The sequence below is a fragment of the Genypterus blacodes genome, unplaced genomic scaffold, assembly GCF_046128005.1.
Source record: "Genypterus blacodes isolate CSIRO-AG114 ecotype Tasmania unplaced genomic scaffold, CSIRO-AGI_Gbla_v1 ptg000090l_1, whole genome shotgun sequence".
Classification (NCBI taxonomy): domain Eukaryota; kingdom Metazoa; phylum Chordata; class Actinopteri; order Ophidiiformes; family Ophidiidae; genus Genypterus; species Genypterus blacodes.
This window is the reverse complement of record NW_027466895.1, coordinates 2658532-2680000: the sequence shown is the minus strand read 5'-3', so window position 1 is coordinate 2680000 and position 21469 is coordinate 2658532. Positions and strand designations below refer to the sequence as shown.

The window sequence follows — 21469 nt, the reverse complement described above, 5'->3', positions numbered from 1 at the left end:
GTGTCTGTGTCTGTGTGTGTGTGTCTGTGTCTGTGTGTGTCTGTGTGTGTGCATGACTGTCTCTCAAAAAGACGTGGACCAAAAAAACATTTGAACAGAAAATGGGAGCTGTAAAGGAAGAGAGGCACAGAGAGGAACACATGTTTATCTGTCAAACAAAAGCACACACAAACAAACACAAACATGCACAACATTGCACAAAATGTTGCCACTCTCACGCCGCCCCCCCCACCAGCAAAACACAGGTGTGAGAAAAGCGGCGAGACATCCGCTCTATGGAAAGAGCCGAGAGCTTTGCCTAACAAAGAGTTTAGACATTATCCTAAGCCCAAGGATACACACACATGCCTCCAAAGTTCACCTCCTCTCTCTCCTTTTCTAAGCACAGTAGCAGGTGTGGGTTGGTTTCCATGGCGATGGTCGGTATGAAACAACCCGGGGCCGATGGGTTTCTCATTCAGGTGCAGTTTGAGTGATGGCTCTGACAGGAAACGTTCGGCCGTACACACGGGGCACCGCCGACGTCTGCACACGATTACAGAGAGGCCACGTGTGTGTGTGTGTGTGTGTGTGTGTGTGTGTATGAATGTAGTTTGTGCGCGTATGAATGCAGTTTGTGTGTGTTGGCTTATCTGTCATGTGGTTCATTACCACCAAAGTAAAAACGTGGCAGGTTCTCTGTTGTATCCATAGCGATATCACTTTGCACCTCAGCCGTGCATAGAAGAAGGAACACAAACATTGTTTCAGCTGAAACGTCTGCGCCAGAAACTCTATTTTCTATTTTCACAACGACAATTAATCATAGTTACAATTCAGAGGCAGCTTTTCCATCTTACTGGACGTTATAATTGAATATTCTGCAGCATGACAAGTCGACTCCGACCATTCCCACGTATGCGACCATAGGATGTGTATCAGATGGACTAACAAGCAGAAACGTGACCACATCCCAAACCGCACGGCATCTATATGAGCAGCGTAAGTATGTGTTGAATTTCACCATACGGCCGTATACTCATCTGCTCTCCGCCCAAACGCTTGATTTCCTTGTCGCCGCACTACATTCCTGCCGTCCCTTGGGAGTGAGGGAGAGCAAAGCGGCGAGGGAGAGGAGAGCGAGGGGAGGGATGTAAAGAAAAGAGCTGACAGGGGAGGAAAAGCAGAAACAGACAAAGAGACGAGGGGCAAAAACATTAGAAATCAAAGATAATGACAGCGAAGTTTAGGGGGGCAACACAAGCACAGAGGGGGGAAACACACACACACAAGACGAAAGTGGTTGTGTATGGAACCATTTCATTAGTGTGTGTCTCCTCCGGTCATTGCCTGGCTGGACCACAGAGTGAGAGAGAGAGCGAGTTTCCCCCCAGTATGCGACCACAGACGGCTGGAGGCCTGGCCATGCCGACCACAGAGAGCCCACTCACACACCACTAACTGCTCATGGTAGAACCAGGACGCTCCGGCTCTGCTTCTGATTACTTTTAAGGAACACACAGATGCAAATACACACATTCACTTTTTGCATTACAGAAAGGAGACACAACCCGGACGAGCAAAATCGCATGTTTGCATGCACCTCGGCTTAGATTTGCTGAAAGACATGTGGGACATGTGGGACGTGTGTGTGTGTGTGTGTGTGTGTGTGTGCCCGCGTGTGTGTGTGTTCTCAAACGTGCAGAACCAGAGAGATATCTGAGGGGTCAACTTTGTCAGTGAGCGCGGTTCCCTTCAGAACTCATATTAGGAAACGCTCCTGAACGAATCTAGTTAAACAGCTTTGGATTCAAATCCCTCTGGAGTGTTCAACTTTCCCATCGCTTCCTTGTCCGCCTTTTGTCTGTCCTCGCCACTTTCTCGTCTCCCTGCTTGGTAACACGACTCTGTCCGGCGTGGACGGTGTGCCCTCTCTCCCCGGTGTGACTGACGAGACTCAGCAGGTGTGGCAGGCAGGGGGTAGCAATCTTCGCCATGCTGTAACCCAAGCCACCCACCCTGCCAGAAAAAACACAAGCGCTCCACACACAGATGTGAAGACGCTGGATGTCTCCTCGCCCCGTGTGTGTACGTACAGCGCTTGTGTACACACGGACTTACACACGTATGCGTGCTGACACTGAACATACATGCGGTAACGTGCAGAAACAGGTGATGCCGTAATTAGTGAGACTTTTCCAAGAGTTTGGTGAATGCTCCACTCTGATCGCTGCACACATGAAACCATCTTAGATGCTCACATACAGAATTTGTATCAATCTTATAGATCCTATAAGCCTTAGTGTGTCATCTTCAAACTACGATGGTGTCATATTGCACCCCTTGATGAATGACTTTTTGTTTCGCAGCTGCAGCAGTGTCATTGCACAATCATCTGCACACACACACACACACACACACACACACACACACACACACACACACACACACACACACACACACTTGAGGAACATTTCATGATGTAATCTTGTGGTCTGGACTGAAGGGAGGCTGCCGGACGTTGTGGTCAGGTGAGTGAGTAAATGTATTGTAATGTCAAATATTGAAGGAGGAAATGCCCATGTTGTTGAGAGGCAAACTGCAAAACCTGGTAGTGGAATGTGGCTTTGTGGGAACAAAGCAGAGAGAGTGTGAGTGGCCCGCTGTCTGTCTGTGTGTGTGCGTGTGTGGTGGGTGTGTGTGTTTGCATTTGTATCAAAATAGAGTAAGTTGAAATGAAGGATAGCCAAAAGATATGCATCATCTTAGCTGCAATCAAAGAGACAGGAAAAGGAGACATACACAAACATACACAAACACACACACACACACACACACACACACACACACACACAGTCCAGTTGAAGACTGTAGTTAAGGGTCTGCGGTGTTGTGGTTCCTCTCCGCAGGAAGAGGAAAAGGAGTTAGAGAGAAGAGAAGGACGAGAGAGCGAAACACACACAGGGAGGGAGAGAGAGAGAGAGAGAGAGAGAGAGAGAGAGAGAGAGAGAGAGAGAGAGAGAGAGAGAAAGGGCATGAAGAGAGTGATGGAGGCAGACGTCTTTAAAGTCGGCACGTGAGGAAAACACCTTATAATTATCTACATCCGCTCTGTCAGCCCCAACCCACAGGACGGACAGATACAACAGGGGGAAATCGAGAAGGGGGGGAAAGAGAGAAAAGAGAGAGAGAGAGAGAGAAAGAAAGAGAGAAAGAGAGGGACTGAGTCATCTGCACACTCATATATGAAAGTATGCAGAAACAGACTGATATACCAATGCTTGTGCAAACACCTACAAACGTACACACACATAAACTCACAAACAGGCATTTTGCCCACACACACACACACACACCCACACACACACACACACACACACACACACACACACAGGCTTATTATGGGGCCCGAGTCCAGACTGCGTTGAGTGTGGTTCCACACCAAGTGTCTATTTTGAAGGGTTGTAAGCCAATTCTAAATTCCCAGTCTCCCTCTCCCTCTCTCTCTCTCTCTCTCTCTCTCTCTCTCTCTCTCTCTCTCTCTCCGTTTTCTTCCTCGGCTCGGCCGGCGTGGGGCTGTTGGGACAGCATTAAGAGGTTATAGGCTCCATAATTATCCAAAGGCAGCCAATCCGGGCGGAGGGTAATGATCATGTTGTTTAACAAGCCCTGGCCGCCTCTTTTTCAGGATCACAACCAGGTCACGTCTCTCTCGGTCTGCGCTGCGTGTGCATCCGTCGACCTTTAGGGGTCAGCGTTCCTCGTGATGGATGTGCGAGCGTGCTTTGAATGGATCGTGTTCACGAGTGTGATCGCGTGCATGTATGGATTGATTCGTGAGAGCGTATCAATGCTGTAACCTTGTAGCTCCACATGGCCGCCGTGTTTCAGCCGCAGTATTGAACTGCCCAGACGAGTGATTTCTATAGGTTGGTCACATCATTCGCTCTTTGCTGGTGAGATACTCAGTTTCAGTGTGACATTTAATTACCCTGTTGTTCCCTTTGAGTGCTCCGAGTGGCTGCATTGATTTGTATCAGTTGAATGAACGAGAGGATGAAACGATATCAACACGCGGCGGAGCCTTCGCCAAGCAGGATTATTTTAACTTTAGACTTGAGTTTCACCTTGTGCATCCGCCTGCTTATGTTACTGGTCGAGGCGAGGAAAGTAAGAGCTATTTCAGTCTCAAGGAGAGGAGAAAATCATTAACTCTTGTGATCATGGTGCGGTCCCCGTGAAGCCAGATCCTTTTGGCTGAATGTCTAACTGACCCCACAGGGAAATCATTTACTCTGCACTTGCTGCGCCAGCCGTCCCTGGAGAGGTCATTTTATCTACCTGCCTCCATTCCTCAGGCCCTCGCTCCCTCTCAAACTGCTCGCTCGGCAGTTGTTCCGCCGTCCTTTCCGCGAGAAGGAAATCATTCACTTTGCCTTTGCGCCCGTCTTGTCCCTGCGTCCCTCGGGGTGTGTCTTCACTGAGCTTTAGACAGTGATTCTATACGACCCAGCTTGCATACTCAGTCTTTCTTTCTCTTTTTTTTTTGGGTTGTCTGCTCCAAATCATAGGCCCCTGCTTTGTTCCCGTCGACCGTCCAGACTTCCAGGGCTTTGGTCGCTCTCTCTCTCTGTGATCGTGCTGATTGTCCAACTCGGGGGCCGTCCCGCTCCTCGCTCGGCGCTCCTTTGACTCTCCTTCCCGGGAGGATTCCTCCTTGTCGTTTATTTGACTTAATTACTACGCTGGCTTTCCTAGAGGCAGTGGGGATGAGTGACACTTCACTTAACGACCAGCCTCCCTTCCCTTCTATGTCGTCTACTGTACGTCTGCCAGCTTTTCCTTCATTAAAGCATCTCCCCCTCCCCTCCCTCCCACATCACTCCCACCCTGTCTCCATCCTTCCCTCCCTCCCTCCTGCCGTTGTGTGGGTGTTAACACAGAATCGTCCCTTGACAGGCATCAGGAGAGCCATCAGACACCTGTGGGCCCCTGCGGCTCCGCATGCAGACACTGGCAGACATTAATGCACAATTACACTGGCACACATACCTACACACACACACACACCAGGCCAACGCGTTCACTCACACAATGACACGCACGGCGGGAATTGTGTGCTCACACATAATTGCAGAAACAATGATTCCAATGTTCGCAGAAGGCTGCACAAAAGGCTGTTACAGAAGAATGGAGCCATAAACAATATGAAGCACAGATTTATGCACAGACACACACACACACACACACACATGCGTGCGCAGACACAAACAGGTGTGTGATTCTCGGAGTGCACACCAGCCAACACATTTCGCCTCGCTAAAACACACACACACAAACTCACACACACATACACACTGAGGCACCACTTTACAGTCTAAGGGGAGGAAATCGCAAGAGAGGGTGTTGAGTCCTCACACCAAGACGTGGCAAGAACATTCACACACACGCACACACACACACACACACGCGCATATACAGCCTTTCATGCACTTAAAATAAGAGTGCATCCTCCAAAATACATCCATCATGACGAGGCAACCCTTCCTCGATGATGCGCATCCATCACTCACGCGGTCGTCACGGGCTTTGGCGCTCGATGACATATTTTGTGTTCCGCTGTCGTCAGCGCCGAGTTGGGTTGTTAGGAAGAAGAGGAAGCAAAGCGGATCGAGGAAAAACTGGGGACGGGGAAGAGCTGTATTCACATTCTTCGCCCAGATGGCTCCACGTAAGTAACGGGCGAGCAGATTTTTTCCCATCATGCTTAGAGAGTCAGCTGTGTGTAGACTGATATGATGGAGCCCAGGGGATGTATGATTTGTAGCCAGTAAGTTCAACTATGTTTCTTCCAGTGATATATTCTCTGTTCCCATGGTAATGGCATGTCATCACCTCTTAACATCCTACAATATGTCACTCCAGTCCATCCCGAACACGGAGGACTCAGACTCCACCACACAAACATTCACTAGGAGACAATATATAGAAAGTAAAGCCTGTGCAAAAGTAACTTTGACGATAATCTGAGCAGGCGGACGGAAGTGGAAATGGTGACAGAAGAAAGTATTCTACACCAAAATGATCAAATATGTGGTATGGTGAGCCTCAAAATATACGTTCTGTCAAATTCCCAAAGACAGTCACGGCATTGGCGCGATAAACACCACATTTACTAACTCCAAGGCTAAGATTAACATTTTCCCACAATTGGATTGAAATGATCGAGGACATGAAGGAGGACTGGACCACATGACCGGATCTTCAACTCCAGAATGATAGCAAATCAGCCGGATCGTAAATTTTTGAGGGCTTTATCTGTTTTTTTTACAACAAAATACTGACTAAAATAAAGAATTGAGGAGAGCACACTCTGAGCCATATACTTTTGGTCATGTTTTAGGGACAAAGAACCACAGTAGCTCCCCTCACTGACATTAAAAAAAGGGAAGAAGAAGAAGAAGAAAAAAAGCAACCTTCCCAAAATATGCCAAAAATGTTACCCAGTTATTTCTAGCCGAGATGAAAAGTCTGCTATTACAAAGAGCCTGATTTAGGGTAGGGTGTGAGAGAGGAGACGAGACAGAAGAGGGGAGCGAGAGAGAGGGAGGAGGAGGAGGAGGAGGAGGTGGAAGAAGCCGGCGCTCCGCAGTCTCCCCTCAAAATAACACAGGAGAGAGAATAACATGTTTGCTACGTACGTCAAAAAACTTACACGTGCCCAATATGAAAAGACACACGAGACTCCCCTCTATCACCAATACACACACACACACACACACAGATACACACACACAAAGAGCGTTGAATTTTCAAAATGCAGAGCTGCAAGTCTCCAACTGTTGGGTCGGTCGAGACATAGGTGGACGTGAAGGAAGGATCAACAGCACATTTGTTTTAAAATTACTTTTTGGGACAGGAGCCATTAAAGCAGAGAGGCTCTGTTGGTTCTGTTCATGAGCACTTAACATGGGGGGGGGGGAGACTGGTACAGGGGCCAATACATACATTAAACTTCGGGCCATATGGAACCAATCTGAGACTATTTGTAAGGAGACTGATGAATTCTGAAGAGGCAGAGGAGGGCAAGTGAGAAGGAAGGAAAACAGAGACAGAGAGAGAAGAGAATGAGAGAGAAAGAAAGAAAGAGAGAGAGAGAGAGAGAGAGAGAGAGAGAGAGAGAGAGAGTGTTAGATGCTGTGTGAAATAAAAGGAAATTAGATTCGATTAGATGAGAGAGATGGACGAGGCCAGCAGTGATCGCCGCCGTGCTCCCTCCTATCCTGGAGCTTTGGATGACGGAGGCTGTGCTTACCCTTGTACGACAGCTTTAGCCTGGGTACGTTGTGCCGGGGCTCCGCTCCTCTGCCCAGCTGCACCGCACCGCACAGCAGCACTACAATCCCAAGCAGGTAATCCATGGTGCTGGAGGAGCAGAGCTGGCGGGCTGGCTGGCCGGCCTCCAGACCAAGGGGGCACTTAAACACACACGTACAAACACTCTCACACACTGACCAGTGCCCCCGAGATGAGGGGGCACAGGGGGTCTACTAGATCCACACAAGCCTTGTAAAAGTGCAGGATCCACAGGGAGGCAAAGAGAGAAATCCGGGTTTTGCGTCCCCCCCAAAGATCAGAGAGCAGACTGTGGAGTGGAGTGGAATGGACGAGTGTCGCTCACATGGCTCCCTGAGTGGAGGTCCAGGCTTCACAGTCCCTTGAGAGTCTCTGTCCTCCCTCAGGTGAAGAAGGTCTCAGCAAGAGAGAGGAGAGGCTGAAACTTCAACCCGCTCACACGTCCACAGCAACCAGGCTTTCCCTCCTTCAGAATCTCTTGCTCTTTATGTGTTTTGTCTTCTTCTCTCTTTTCTCTTCTCTCCTTGCGCTCTTTGAACACACAGAGACGCACACGGCAACTCTCTAATCCTTGTGTACAGCAGCTCCACCAGACTGTGTGTGTGTGTGACTGAGTGAGTGAGTAAGTGAGAGAGAGGGAAGGCGCGAGAGAGAGAGAGAGAGAGAGAGACAGAGAGAGCTGAACCATCCACAGGAGCAGAGGGGAGGGGAGGAAGAGCAGCTGAGGGAGAGAGAGAGAGAAGGGGGAGGGATGACTGAGAGCGACGGTGAACTGGTATAGTGGAGAGGAAGTATTTTACACAGAAGGATTTATACTCCTGCCTGTTCCAACCCTTATTTCCACTATATTTATTTATTTTCCATTTTCTCTTACAGTTGAATTCTGCCAATCTCTCTCTCTCTTTCTCTCTCTCTCTCTCTCTCTCTCTCTCTCCCTCTATCTCTCTCACACACACACACACACACACACACACATACACACAAACACACACACACACACACACACACACACACACACACACACACACACACACACACACACAGAGAGAGAGAGACACACACACACTCCTCCTTAACCACCATCTTTCCCACCAACAGGGGGCAGGTGCAGATCCTGGTGCCGATCCACACAATCAGCAAAAATCTTTAAAGCCGGTCCAACATTTCCGTAGATTTTTCCCATGGAAAGCCGGAGCGATTCTGGATGGAGCCACAGACGCAGCAGTCGTTTGGCAGAGTTTAAAAATGGCCCCAGTTGGTAGATTTAATTTGAAATCTGTCGTTTTTTGTGCTTGTGGAGGACACCGGCTCTGACCTGCCTGTAGCTCACATTTCGTTGAGGCGTTGAGTGATGGACTGCGTGGCCTATAGGTGAGCGAGTTGGAGAAGCTGGAGCGGAGTCAGTTTTTCTGGTTTTCGGGGAAGGCGAGACAGCGAATGAGAGATGATTTGGTTTGAGAAAGCTTCACTTTGTCAGCCATTATAGGTAAACATCATATTAAAAGGTGGCAGGAACACTGTAAGCGTGTGTCTGTTTCACTGGGACAGAAGGGAGACTGGGAGTGGATCGGACTTTTATGTTATGTATCATTTATATACTGGAGCTGCCAACAGGATCACCACTTGTGAATATTTTGCTGTGTTTAATGTTGGCCCGGTCTCACGCATAAGAGCCAGCAAGAGCCATAACGTCCAATATGAGAAGCCATTACTTTTGGACTAAAATGGTTTTGGACCGCAAATCCTCAAACAGTTATTATTATTTACAGATTTTATAAGGAAAGCTGCGCAATTACCACTTTTTCCCACAGAGAGTTGGGATTTCCCTGCTTAATCCAGATGAAACCTGACAGTTGAGGGGAACACATGCTACTGGTTAACCTGCTCAGTCTGCCACAGATCCTGTCTCTGCTAAAGTCATTCACATCAGCCAAGCGGGTCAACAACATTCCCCCACCTCTCAACCCCCGCTAACCCCTGCAGGTGTGTGTGTGTAAATGTGTGTGTGAACGTGTGTGTGTGAGAGCCTCCTGCTTCCTCTCAGGGGGTGACATAGCAGCGGCGAGGTGATAAAAGCTTTGATAAACAGGAGTGTTGATGTGTCAACTCACACACCTTGAGACACTGAAAGAAAACAACCCCGAGAATTACGCCGCTTAGAAGGCCGGCGCGAAGGGGTTTAGTGTGTGTGTAAGCGTGTGTGTGAGTGTGTGTGAGTGTGTGCGTGTGTGTGTGTAATATAAAGGTACCCGTATATTCCATCTCTTCTAGAGGCTCTTTGTGTTTTAGAACTATTGTTTCTGTGTTGTAGAGCATATCTAATTATGTAAATATTGCCCCTGGCGGCGGTTTGTGTATGTGAGAGACACTCAAACACACACACATAGGGAGAGAGAAAAAGTCTGTGTATACACGAAAAAGGGCAGGGCAATGAGAAAAGTCTTGAAAGTTTTAACAATAATTGTAACCAGCCAACGTGGCGGCACGAGTTTCAGGATCCTTCATTATTTTCAGAGAAGTAAAAGCAAAAAAGGCTTCAGGACAGAAACTGGATCCCATCAGTAAACTTGACTGTGCCAACGTCTTCTGGCCTGGCTGTGGATCCTCTTACCCTGGGTACACGGACCATAAGTCACGCTGACCCGCTCCTTGACGTGTCTGCGTGTGTGTGTGATTTAGCAGATGCACTTGTTTACTCCATATATCTGTTGGAGCCACTCGTCTCCGTCGCGTGTGTGTGTGTGTGTCTGAATGCAGCCATGGATTCCACCGGAGCTGCCTCGTGTCTCATCACTCCTGCAGTCAAAACTCCTTTTAGGCTGTTTACCCACAGCAGAAAGATGTGCAGACGGACACATAAAACACTCACACACTCACACACTCACACACTCTCTCTCTCTCTCTCTCTCTCTGTCTCTCCCCCCCCCCCCCCTCTCTCCCATTCATCAGCATTAGCCAAACTAATGGCAGCCGAGCCAGCGGGATCGATCCTGGCGCGGGCGAGTGAGATGTGCTGGAACACGCCTTTATGGGCTTGCCCTTTAGGGAGTGCAGCAACAGCACGACCTATCCTCGCCCATCTTTTTGCGACACCCCCCGGCAGCCGCCCAGCCGGAGTGGCCCTGAGTAATGACGACTTAATAAATGGTGACACGCCGGTGGCGGTGGAATGAGATGCCCATTGACAAGGAGCTTCCAGAGGCTTTCAGCGCCTGTTGGTAAAAATAGAAGAGGACACGAGACACCCTGGTTATGAGGACGCAGTGGATAGGGGATAGGATAGGGCCAGTGTGTGTGTCAGTGTGTGTGTAAATGTGCTGATATAAAGGTGTATCTTCATGCAGAGTTATGGAAAGCACTGCTAATGTTTTATGTGTGTGTGGCAGAGAGAATGATAACGGTAACATGACCCTTGATGTCTCTTTTACAGGGAACAGCGGAAATGTCCCACCCTGTGCTTCACTCAGACACACACACACACCCCTTTGCACTTAAACCCTCTATCACACACACACACACGTACACGCCACCCGACTCATATCCTCAGTGACCCTGTGTTCCTCAGGCCACTGCCGCTGTGCTGTAACTCCCCGTTGCGTCCATCAGTGACTCATGAAGTTCAAGGTACAACACGGGCCATCAACTTCCCTTTAGCTACTTCTTTTCCTTCCTGTACCAACACAGAGCCACCCACTCTGTGCCACGGGAGGTCAACAGAGGCCCCTGAGTCAGCATGACCCCTTCAGGAAACACGGATAAGGAAAAGGCAGGAAGGACACGATGAGGTGACAGCAGGCGGCGGCTGTTACGACACAGCAACCTTGTTCGTTTCCTTTAGTGTGATGGTGGATTGCAAACTAAAGCCCCATTTGACAACTTGTGTCGCAGGCGCTTACGCAAGCAGGGATGTATGTGTGTGTGTGTGTGTGTGTGTGTGTGTGATATCCCGTGACGCCATAAAACTTGAATAAGTGTCTGACAAATGAGGAAAGTGAAACTGTGGAACATCAGCGCACTAATGAGTCACACTGTCAGCGTTTATAGCAAAAGGGAGCAAACTTAAGCAGATAAGTCTGGATTTCTTCACAATCGCACACACATTTTAGCTATAAAACTGAAATACAGCAGGCAGACGGTGTGGGGGAGGTTTCACCCAGTATATCACCCAGTTGCACAAGTGGTATATGACAATAAAACTTTAACCTGAACATGTGGGCATGGGAAAGGGACAAAAAGACATCTGTGCAGGCAATCATGACTGTAACCCTGTAAACCCCGTCCGCATCTGCCAGAGCGGCACAATGAGACGTACATGGCAAAGCACACACCAAGCTGCCAGCAGGTGAAAGTGTCAACTCAGGGTTTCTAAAAAACATCCAGACAAAGTGATAACTCCAACACAGGGACGACATCTGGAGCGTGATAAAGAGAGCGAGACCGGCAGGTACACACACACACACACACACAAACACACACACACACACACAGCACAAAGCGATATAAAATCACATTTGCTCTACTTCATGTTTCATTCAGTCACTAGTTCACACTTGGCTCTTCATTTAAAAAATTAATTTGCCGCCAAAAGAGAAGAGCAATGGAAGAACCCCCACCGCTGCCCAAAGGGTCAAAGGTCACGGCCTTCAGCTTTACAATGGGGTCACACAACCCCATCGAGTGGGTGACGGAGGTTGGATAATCTGTTTTTAGTGAGGCCTTCCGCCTACACACACACGCACACAAACGCACCCACACCCAGTTTCCGCATCCACTCAGCACAAGTACAGGAATGAAACAGGATAAACAAACACAAGTGTAACCACGTGAAAACACCCGCGAGCTCTAACATCTGTCTCTGGGAGAAGGCTCGGACAGGAGGGAAGTTGTTGGTGTATTTATTCGTTACGTTTGCCATTCATCTCCCATGTTAACCTTTCCGCTCACGCAGATGTGTCCGCCGATGACGAAGGGCGGGAAGCGTTTACAGGAAGTGAGGGACATAAGGGCGAAACGTAACACTGAATCATGAGAGCGGATCATTTCCTGATGAGGCTCGGTGTGGGGGAGGAAACCAGGGCCAAAGAGTTTGTTGTGCAGCGATATAAACAAGTACAAATATCCGTATGTGTAAAAGCGTCACGTTGAGCCATTTTGAAATCAGTGTGACGGTACAAATGAATGACTGAGCGACTTCCAGCTCCCGGGGGGGAAGAATCCTCGCTCGTTTGAGTCCAAAGGAGGCTCATCATGAAGCACCACTGATGCGGAAAAGAAGCGGGAGGGGGGCTGGGGGGGATGAGGGGGGGGCAGGCCTGTGATCTAAGACAAGACCTGAAGGAAGCCTTTAAATCTGATGTATATGTAAATGCAGAAAATACCCCGGTTTGTGAATGGGGGGCTGGTCTGGTAGAGAATGAGAGGGCTTAAATCAGGGGCGGAACAGAGACCAGAGCGGAGCGGCTCATGATTGACCTCCGACGTAAACCCAAGCGGGGAGCTTATGCCCGGGAGTCTATGCGTTGGGAGTGAATAGGAGCTTTATCTCTCAAAGAGCATTAACTTCTCTTAATTTAAAACAAAGTATAAAAGGATAAACCGATTTCTAAAAACTTTGCTGCCCACAACAAAACAAATGCTGCTTTCTTCTCCATCTCTTACTTTAGTGTTTAGTTGACAACAATATATCGCTGCATCAGTGCCTCCATCTAAGTTGTGTTTAATGAATTGAGCCTTTTTTCGCAAACATGGCTATTAAAGCACTTATATTGTATTTCAATGTAGAAAATTGCACAACACAGAGAGCGAAGCCGCTTTTTATTCAAGAGTTCTCAGCCCACAAACTGTTTAGAGCCGAGTCTAATAGGTTGCATTCGCCGTTAAGTGCATTACACAGTGTTTTACGGTCTCCTGGCAACAGAAACAGAAACATAACGTGAGTGACATCACCTGTATGATTGGCTTTACTGAAACACAAAATAAGGGATCAGAGCGGGGAGGGGAGGGGGGCCGGGTGCTGAGAGAATCTTGGCGGGTGAAGAAGTAGGTTAAGCACGTCCGTGAAAGATTTGTGCCATAACCACCATACATCAGTGTTTCCGAAAAGCTCAGTTCTCCCCAAACACACGCTGCAAAACAACAAATCCATCCAGGCTGGAGGGGATTTTAAGAGGAGGTGTGCTTATATTGGTCAAGAAAAAGAAAAAAAGAAGTCGCAAAAGCTTCTGTGTGAGTGATGTTTGGAGCACAGAGGTCTTGGTCAGGCAGGATTATAATGTATATGGGGTATGAATGCTACTCTTACATCCCAGACCGCAAGGACTTACACAGGAAAGTTTGACGCTGTCGTTTGCTGATCCATCTTTGACCATTTGTTTTAGTTTCGCACAGCATCCAAAAACTTGTGCAGGGAACTTTCTGAGCTTTCCAAAACTACGAATGGAAAATGCATCTATGCTCCACCGCAAGCCTTTAAAAACAGACATGGCAACGAGATACCGAAGGCTGCCCCCATGCTGACAACAAACATGCACCAGCCCCCCAGCCCCCCTGAGTCTGGAATGCTGTTTGTCACCATCATGTTTCATGCATATCAAGTCGGACATCAACATCTACACCAACTAACATCTTCTTCAGCCGTAAACAGCTTGTATATCCACGTCTCTGTCAAACGACTCCAAGCCTTTCGCAGCGAAATACGGTTAAGAATAAGTCGAGTATGTGAATCTTCCCGGCCTGGGCCATAAATTTCTCCTGTCAGGGCGAATTCCTGCCTTTCTCCCAGCCTCTCTCTCCCTCTCTCTCTGGGTATCTGTGGCTGACGGGGCAGCAGCGGTGACACAGCACTCCGTCCCCGGCTCTTCTATTAAATATTTACACACTTGTGAAACACATAAAACTAACCGCCGACGCTCGCGTTACCGCCCCGGCAGAGGAGTCAGATTTAATGCGGCTCACATTCACTTCCAAGAATATGTGTGTTAAATAAGGAGCGAGAGAGATAGAGAGCGAAAGCGAGAGAGAGAGAGAGAGAGAGAGAGAGAGAGAGGGGAGATGGTTTTCCAGTCAGGCTGAAGCTGAAATCCCACATGAGGAAGTTGCACTTATACATCTTGGTAGAATGTCACCAGCAATTTTGTTTAATAGACATCCAGCTGGTTTAACAGATTATGTTCACAAAAGCTACCTGAGAAATGACGCCCGCCACCCCCGAGGTTTTATTTTTCGACATTTTAACGAGACCTGTAAGTCACAATGCAACGATAAAGGGTTGCGCTGGTTTGGGAGGTGCTTGGCCTCAATAATCGTATCACTTTACCAGGGAGGAGCATGTTGAGAAATCGCCCTCTTTATTTTCAGTCAGTTAGTCGTCTGAGTCACGCATGCAACTTCCTCTCAAAACAAACGCAAGAATTTGAGCGATCCAAACTTGTCCGCACTCCCTCATCGTACATCACTGACTGCATCCGCCCGGGCGCCGCACAAAGTGAAGTAAGAGTCGAAACTCTTTTGAATAAATATTGGGTAAGTATTTGGTTTCTGATGAATGGATGTTACTGGATATACTTGCACACCAAGTGGCTAGTTGAAGGTTTCGAGGTTGGAAAAAGTGCCATAATTTACTGCATGCGAGGAGTAATTGTTCTGCAAGGTTGAATGAGATCAATTATGTTTTTTTCCGGAGAAGCGAGCCCGGAATTGATCTTTACAACACGATTTCAGTGGAAGTAAAATTCTGGATTGGAGCTTCTTCTTTTTCTAATCGATCCTCGCTGCATTGTGGCACGCTGGTGACTCAATGTCCACACATATTTCATATGACGGTGATTCACCCCAGCTGTGTGAACACGGCAACACTTTCCACGCCAAAAGAAAACACTTCTGTCTTTAATCAAGGAGCCCAAAACTCATCGCAGTTTACCCAGCAGGCCTGAGCTAATCCGTCTCAAATGGCACCGAAACCTCACCACCTCTCATTACTTGGCCTCCTTCCTCCTCCTGATAAAAAGAGCAGATTCCTCAAACAGAGCCCTGACCTGCACTTTTTAACTGCGTAATTACCTTCTATTATTTATTGTCCCAGCCCTCTTCCAGAGCGCTAGCACAATATTATCAGTTCAAATTTATCAGGGCCCATAATACAACCTTGGGGAACTCCAAACAACCTCAGTGCCCCATGGCCTTGCCTCTCTTCGCCTTGCCCGTCTGTCTGGAGGGGTTGCGGGTGACTATCGCCTTTACTTTTTTATGAGACCCCATGTCATGTAACCCCGAGAACAAAACTATCATATATTCTCTATTCACTGCGCCGTGCTCGTATTTACAGCGTTGGTATAGGACCCCGGGTGAACACAAACCATCTGTGTAAACACACATTTCTTGACAGCCTGCTACAGTGAGCAACGAGTCCCACCTGTACTAAAGCATTAAGACCTGCCCGATACCTTCAGCCTAAGCTCCTGGGCTTCTGAGGCGCTGTTCCAAGTTGCACCGGCTTACTGTGATCTTATATACCTGCCGTGGGGTCGCAACGTGATATGAGCGACGACCCAAATGACTCACTCCATTTCGACAAGGGATAATTGAAGGACATCCTGCCCCGTTAATGAGTGATATATCCTGCCATCCCCTCTCTCTCCAGCGCAATCACCCACTCGCAAATTGATGCTTCACATTGGCCGTCCCTTACACACCTTGTAAATCAAGTATAACTGACAGACAGAAGTGATGAAATGCAAAGTGGTGCAACTAAATGACTCCATCACGCCGGCTCCATTAAAACCTCCTAGGTGACCAATTATCTTTCACGGCAGCTTGGCAAATAACAGCCTGGCAGATCCTTAAGAGCTAAACTCTTGTTTGCTTTCACACCAACGGCGACAACATCAAAGTCGACTCTTATAAAGATATATATATATATATATATATATATATATATATTTATTTACAGGCAGAAAATTGCCGTTTGTGAAAGTGGAGAAAATTGCACGGCTAACAATTTAATGTGGATTCTCGCAGTCTCTCCAGTATTTCTCTCACTTTATTTAACCGTCCCCCTGAGAGGCGACGGCGCTCTTTAAAGGATGCACCGGCATCTGTCTGGATTCATCCTTTCCCAAGGGAAAAATTAAGTTAGACTTCCAACTACTCATCTCATCATTTTCCCCCACACTTCCCTCCCATCAGATGTAAAGGATTCCCCCCCCCCCTGCACAGCCCGCTACCATACTGCTCAACTTTGACTATTAAACCAGTGGACAGATGGGTTCAAAGCCCCGTCCACAGAGCGATTAGGTTTCATGATGCCAAATGAAACACCCCATTACGCTTTACTGTCCTATAATAAATGGCTGTAAAAAATGTCTCCCTAGGTTTAGAAAGGGACTCGGACACGGAATTGACATTGATGCTGACTGGTGAAGACACAGAGAGAGAGAGAGAGAGAGAGAGAGAGAGAGAGAGGGGAGAAGAGCTTTGATTAAATATAAATGTCAGATGTGTGTGTTGTGTAACAGGCCTTGTTAAAGTAATTAAATCAGCATGTCATTTGTATGCTCTGTTCGACCGGCAGCACAGAGTCCATCTGGGGCCTGGGAGAAGAAAAATACGAGAAAAAAGATCTTCTGTTCAAACATGTAGATCCTAGATTCAACATCCGTGTGTCTGGAATGAGTGAATGAGGTGAGACAGCAGAAACACATTTACTCTACGGGACAAATATGCTGCTGCGGTTTAATTCCACTACTTAACGTCACAAAGGGGGCTTTCTTCATCCCCCTCTGACCAAATGCTGACAATGCAGCGGCAACTGATACCCATCAAAGAGAGCAAACCTGACTTGTGCCACATACAACAATACAACACACACACAAACACACACACACACACACACACACACACATCTCTCAGCACAGCACTGCGCAGTGAGTTTGGACAGCTCCCTGGAAACTCTGTTATCAATGCGCGTCCAGAACTTACGAGGGAATTCACACAGCGCGTCAGGGCGGGTTGGACAGTGGATGGATGATGGAAGGGGTGTGTGTGTGTGTGTGTGTGTGTGTGTGTGTGTGTGTGTGAGTGTGTGTGTGTGTGTGTGTGTGTGTGTGTGTGTGTGTGTGTGTGTGTGTGTGTGTGTGTGTGTGTGTGTGTGTGGAGGGGGGGGGTTAGAAAATCAACATTGTGGCCAAGTGGCCGGTGGGCCCCCAGCTGAGGCTGTCTGGCAGCGGATCAGTCTCATTCCTCTGCAGCCGGAGTCTCCTTTTCTCTGACCCGTCAGCCCCTGACGTTTCAGGGAACTGACGCAAGACGCGCAGCTTTGAAAACAGCCTCTGGTCCTGCTGGTGAGAACTGTGCCTGTGAAGCCTCGCTACACACACACACACAAACGCACACACATAAAATCTTGCCATCTTGAATGTTAATAGGGCGAGCCAACGAGATACTGTATGAGTTTGATTTGGGAATGCAGAGAGCTGTGCGTGTGTGTGTGCGTGTGTGTGTGCGTGTGTGTGTGTGTGTGTGTGCGTGCGAATAGCAGAATGGCATGTTGGACGCTGATAAAAAGGAATGATAAAGCTGATACAGTTGTATTATGTGTCTCAAACAGCTATATGTTGTGGCACTGTACAGGCCTTTGAAGTTGCTGTAAAGTAAGATGTTCACCGTGTGAGCGAGCAACCACATCAGTCACCTGAGCAGAGAAAAGCTCAGGTGGCTTTTCTTCTCCTTCAGCTACAGACAACCGAACAAGAAACGCCCTGCAGCACCTCTCATCTCTGCCGATAAAGCTCAAAGTTTCACGCCACTCACTCATCAGCTACTGGAACGGAACAAAAGAGACAGAAGCGAACAAACGTAGACGCCATTTTGCTCCGACAGCATTAAAAGTTTCCAGGGCCGGGGCCACGGCGGTTCTCCCCGGGGCGTCGAAACTCATCACATCCTGTTGTTGCCGTGCTAGCGAGGTCAGACAATAGCGTCGCATCTCGGGGCCCTGGTGTTTTTCTCCGGGGTGGATTCCTGTTGGATGATGGATGAAGCAGCGTCCTCCTGTTTCCCTCTGATGTTTGGGCTCGGGATTATCCCTCGGCTCAGCGCGGTTGTTTTTGGTGGATTCCGCTCTAATCTTGCGCGCTTCTGTCACGCCGGCGATGAAAGGCAGCCTTGTTGGCGTTGGCTCGACGCTGGGGTCTGACTCACAGGCACAGGTGCACCGCCAGGGAGGACCACACCAGGGCGGCCACACCAACAAGCTTTTACATCTTCAGCAGCAACAATACCATGAATACGGCGTTCATCTGAGGAATATTTACTCTCAAATGAAACAAATCAGTCACACTCTCAGCTCCTTCACACTAAAGTGCAGCTCTTTTGTGATTACACACTAGTTCCAACTTGTAAAGCCCGATTTTGTAGCGACTAACCTGACAATTTACAGAATTCAGTTTTTTTAACCCCTCTAATCCTTGGAAAAAAGGGGTGGAGGCTTTTAGAACAAACTGATCACTGTGCTGCCTGACAGGTTCAGCCTTCTCCTTGTGATCCGACGCGTCTTCATCTTCAACGTACCGGATTACCTTAAAACAACAATTGTCAGTGGAAAAATGCGGGCAAAAGCTACATCACAAAACACCAGCTTTGCTCTTTAATCTCACTGTATATACTGTACCACGTCTAATAACACCTGCATACCACAGGTGTGTGGGTAATGTTTACAGTCACCAGTCTGTAATTAGGCGTCTCTTACATGCCCTCAAACAGTAATGACGACTGTTTGAGGATGTGGAGCTCAACGTTTGGCTGCAAAGGGGAACCTACAGGTGCAGATGATATGAGATGAAATGATATGAGTAGGAAATATGATGAGTTATACGATGGGTCTCTCAGGATTCCATGTGGGGTGCAACACTAAAAACCTGATCGAAGGAACATAATGTAAAGCCTCCTGTCGAGTAAAGAGATTCGTTCTTTCTACCTGCTGGGGTGAGCGGAGGTGGAGGTGGAGGTGGAGGTGGGTAAACAGTGACACAGTGACTCTGATGCTTGGTGGTCTGCAGCATTCAGTGGTTCACCGGTCCTTTGCCCCCCTGGGGAGCGGTCCCAAAAAGGAAGGGGATTACCTCAATCCTCTCTCCCTCCTTCACCCCTTCCAGCTCAACACTTCAGATTTAAACAAAGGCTCGGGAGCCTGTGAGCCTCGGGCCCCTGGTGGCGCTGCTAATCCCGTTCCAGCTGGACAACAATCCGTCTGGCCAGTGGCCCCGGTGGGCCTGTAAGCCTGCGGTAAGAGGCTTGGAGGAGAAGTCAGACAGCTCGTCAAGGATGAGGGCTTAATTAGCCATGCAAAGTCAACCTGGCTAATTGAAAAGATTTGACCTGAGTGCCGCCATAAGAGCAGACGAGTGGAAGAGATTCTGTGTGTTTTTTTTCCGTCTTTTCTTCGAGGTGTTCTGTTGCCAGGCGAAGAAAAATGCCAGCGATGAGGTACCCCTGCTGCTCCGGAGCTGGCACGCTGAAAAAAGGCTCTGCTTGTAAGGTTAATTGGGCAGGACACAGTGCCAAGATAAAGTATGGAGGAACACGTCCTGAAGTGTTTTCCTGCGTCGGAGCTTAATCTCTCATGACAGGCTTTATCGGCGGGGTCAAGAGTGGAGTTCTAGGAGTGATTCTACAAGCCTGTTTTATTGGAATCCTGAAGTTTAGAAAAACAAGAACCGATGGGCCTTTTTGTCAACTCTGCGACTTTATTCACGTGTGTCTCCCTCCGCACACATATGTGCATACATATATGTGCGTCTATATGTGTGTGTGTATGTTCCTTTAGAGCGCTTTAGGAGAGACGGGCGGCTGTGGTAAACTCCCAGTGTTTGTGTACCCAGGCTGAGCTGATGTCAAAACTCCGTCAGCACTCAGCGGGCAGACAAAGCACACACACCTCGCCGAAATAAAACAGAAACTCTCTTGACCCCCCCACCGCCCCCCCCCAGCCCTCTCTCTCTCCATCAACGCCGTGTTTAAGCATGCCATCGCCACTCCGACATAATGTGTTTAGAAACGTTGCACTCCTTCAACCCCGTCCTACTCTGTAATGCATTTGGCTGCTTGACCCCCCCCCCCCCCCCCCACATCTTTCTTATCCGTAATGTGTTTGAATGTGCCACCTCTGCCTAAACACAGCGTGTTTAAAGAACGACATACTCAGCCTCTCCAATTCAATCACAGTAATGTGTTTGAGAGCATAAGGCACAGCTTTGCTTTGTGGCATTTGTTTGACGCCGCTCGCCTCTCCGACGCCACTTACACCTAATGCGTCTCATCGCACACACGCAGATACATTTTCCCTTAACAAACAAAAAAGGAACACTATTCTGACTTTTTATTCTGTATACTCACAGTGACATTATCAGTATTTTTCATATTTGTATTTTTACAGATTTCAAATATGTGATTGGTAATGATTTAAGTTTGTTTTCGGTTATTTTTCGCAGTTATAACGGTCATTTAGCATGGATGGATCCTGGTTCTCAATTCTGAGGCCCCATTGACTGCGTATGGGGGTCTGCAAAGTGGCTCCACAGACCTGATTTAATTTCCAATCTAAAGAAACTTGACACCAGAGCTGCGTCTCTCTTCTGTAATACACTTACGCTAACCACGTTTTGTTTACACTGGAGAAAGATGACAGAACGCAGCATGGTCTGCTTTGGCTCGGGCATTACTCTTCTAAAAATTAATTCCTCTAAAACAATGAACAATGGGGACGAGCCGGAGAAAAAAAGGAAAAAAATGTGGACTTGGGTGCAACTGCTGACATTCATTTTGCCGTGTAGACTGCTGAAATAGTGCGGTCAACATTAGAGTGCACCTGGTAACATTAGGGAGCAGCATTGAATTACACACAGGTGTAATTTTCACCTTCAACCAGACTTTGTATAATTGTGTTTTTAAGTTGTTGAACAATCTTTCACATTTCTTATATTGACCTAAAAATCGTAATTTTTACATTGGACAGGATTATTTGCTTTGTCGACTTTTCTCGACTTCTCCAGCCCAGTAGGTGGCAGCACATACATCCTACAAACAACCGCGTGACGATGACGGCGAATGGCAATGGCGTTAAGTTTATATTTATTCTTGG

General features: G+C 47.9%; 1 protein-coding gene across 1 annotated transcript in view; it reads right to left on the bottom strand.

Annotated features, from left to right (window-relative positions):
* Positions 1–8096, bottom strand: part of sema3aa (sema domain, immunoglobulin domain (Ig), short basic domain, secreted, (semaphorin) 3Aa) — a 27697-nt gene extending 19601 nt beyond the window's left edge. The window contains exon 1 of the mRNA XM_076158964.1: positions 7295–8096. Within this exon, the coding sequence (XP_076015079.1) occupies positions 7295–7400 (106 nt within the window). The 5' untranslated portion in view covers positions 7401–8096. The remainder of the gene's footprint in view (positions 1–7294) is intronic.
* Positions 8097–21469: the final 13373 nt, after the last annotated feature.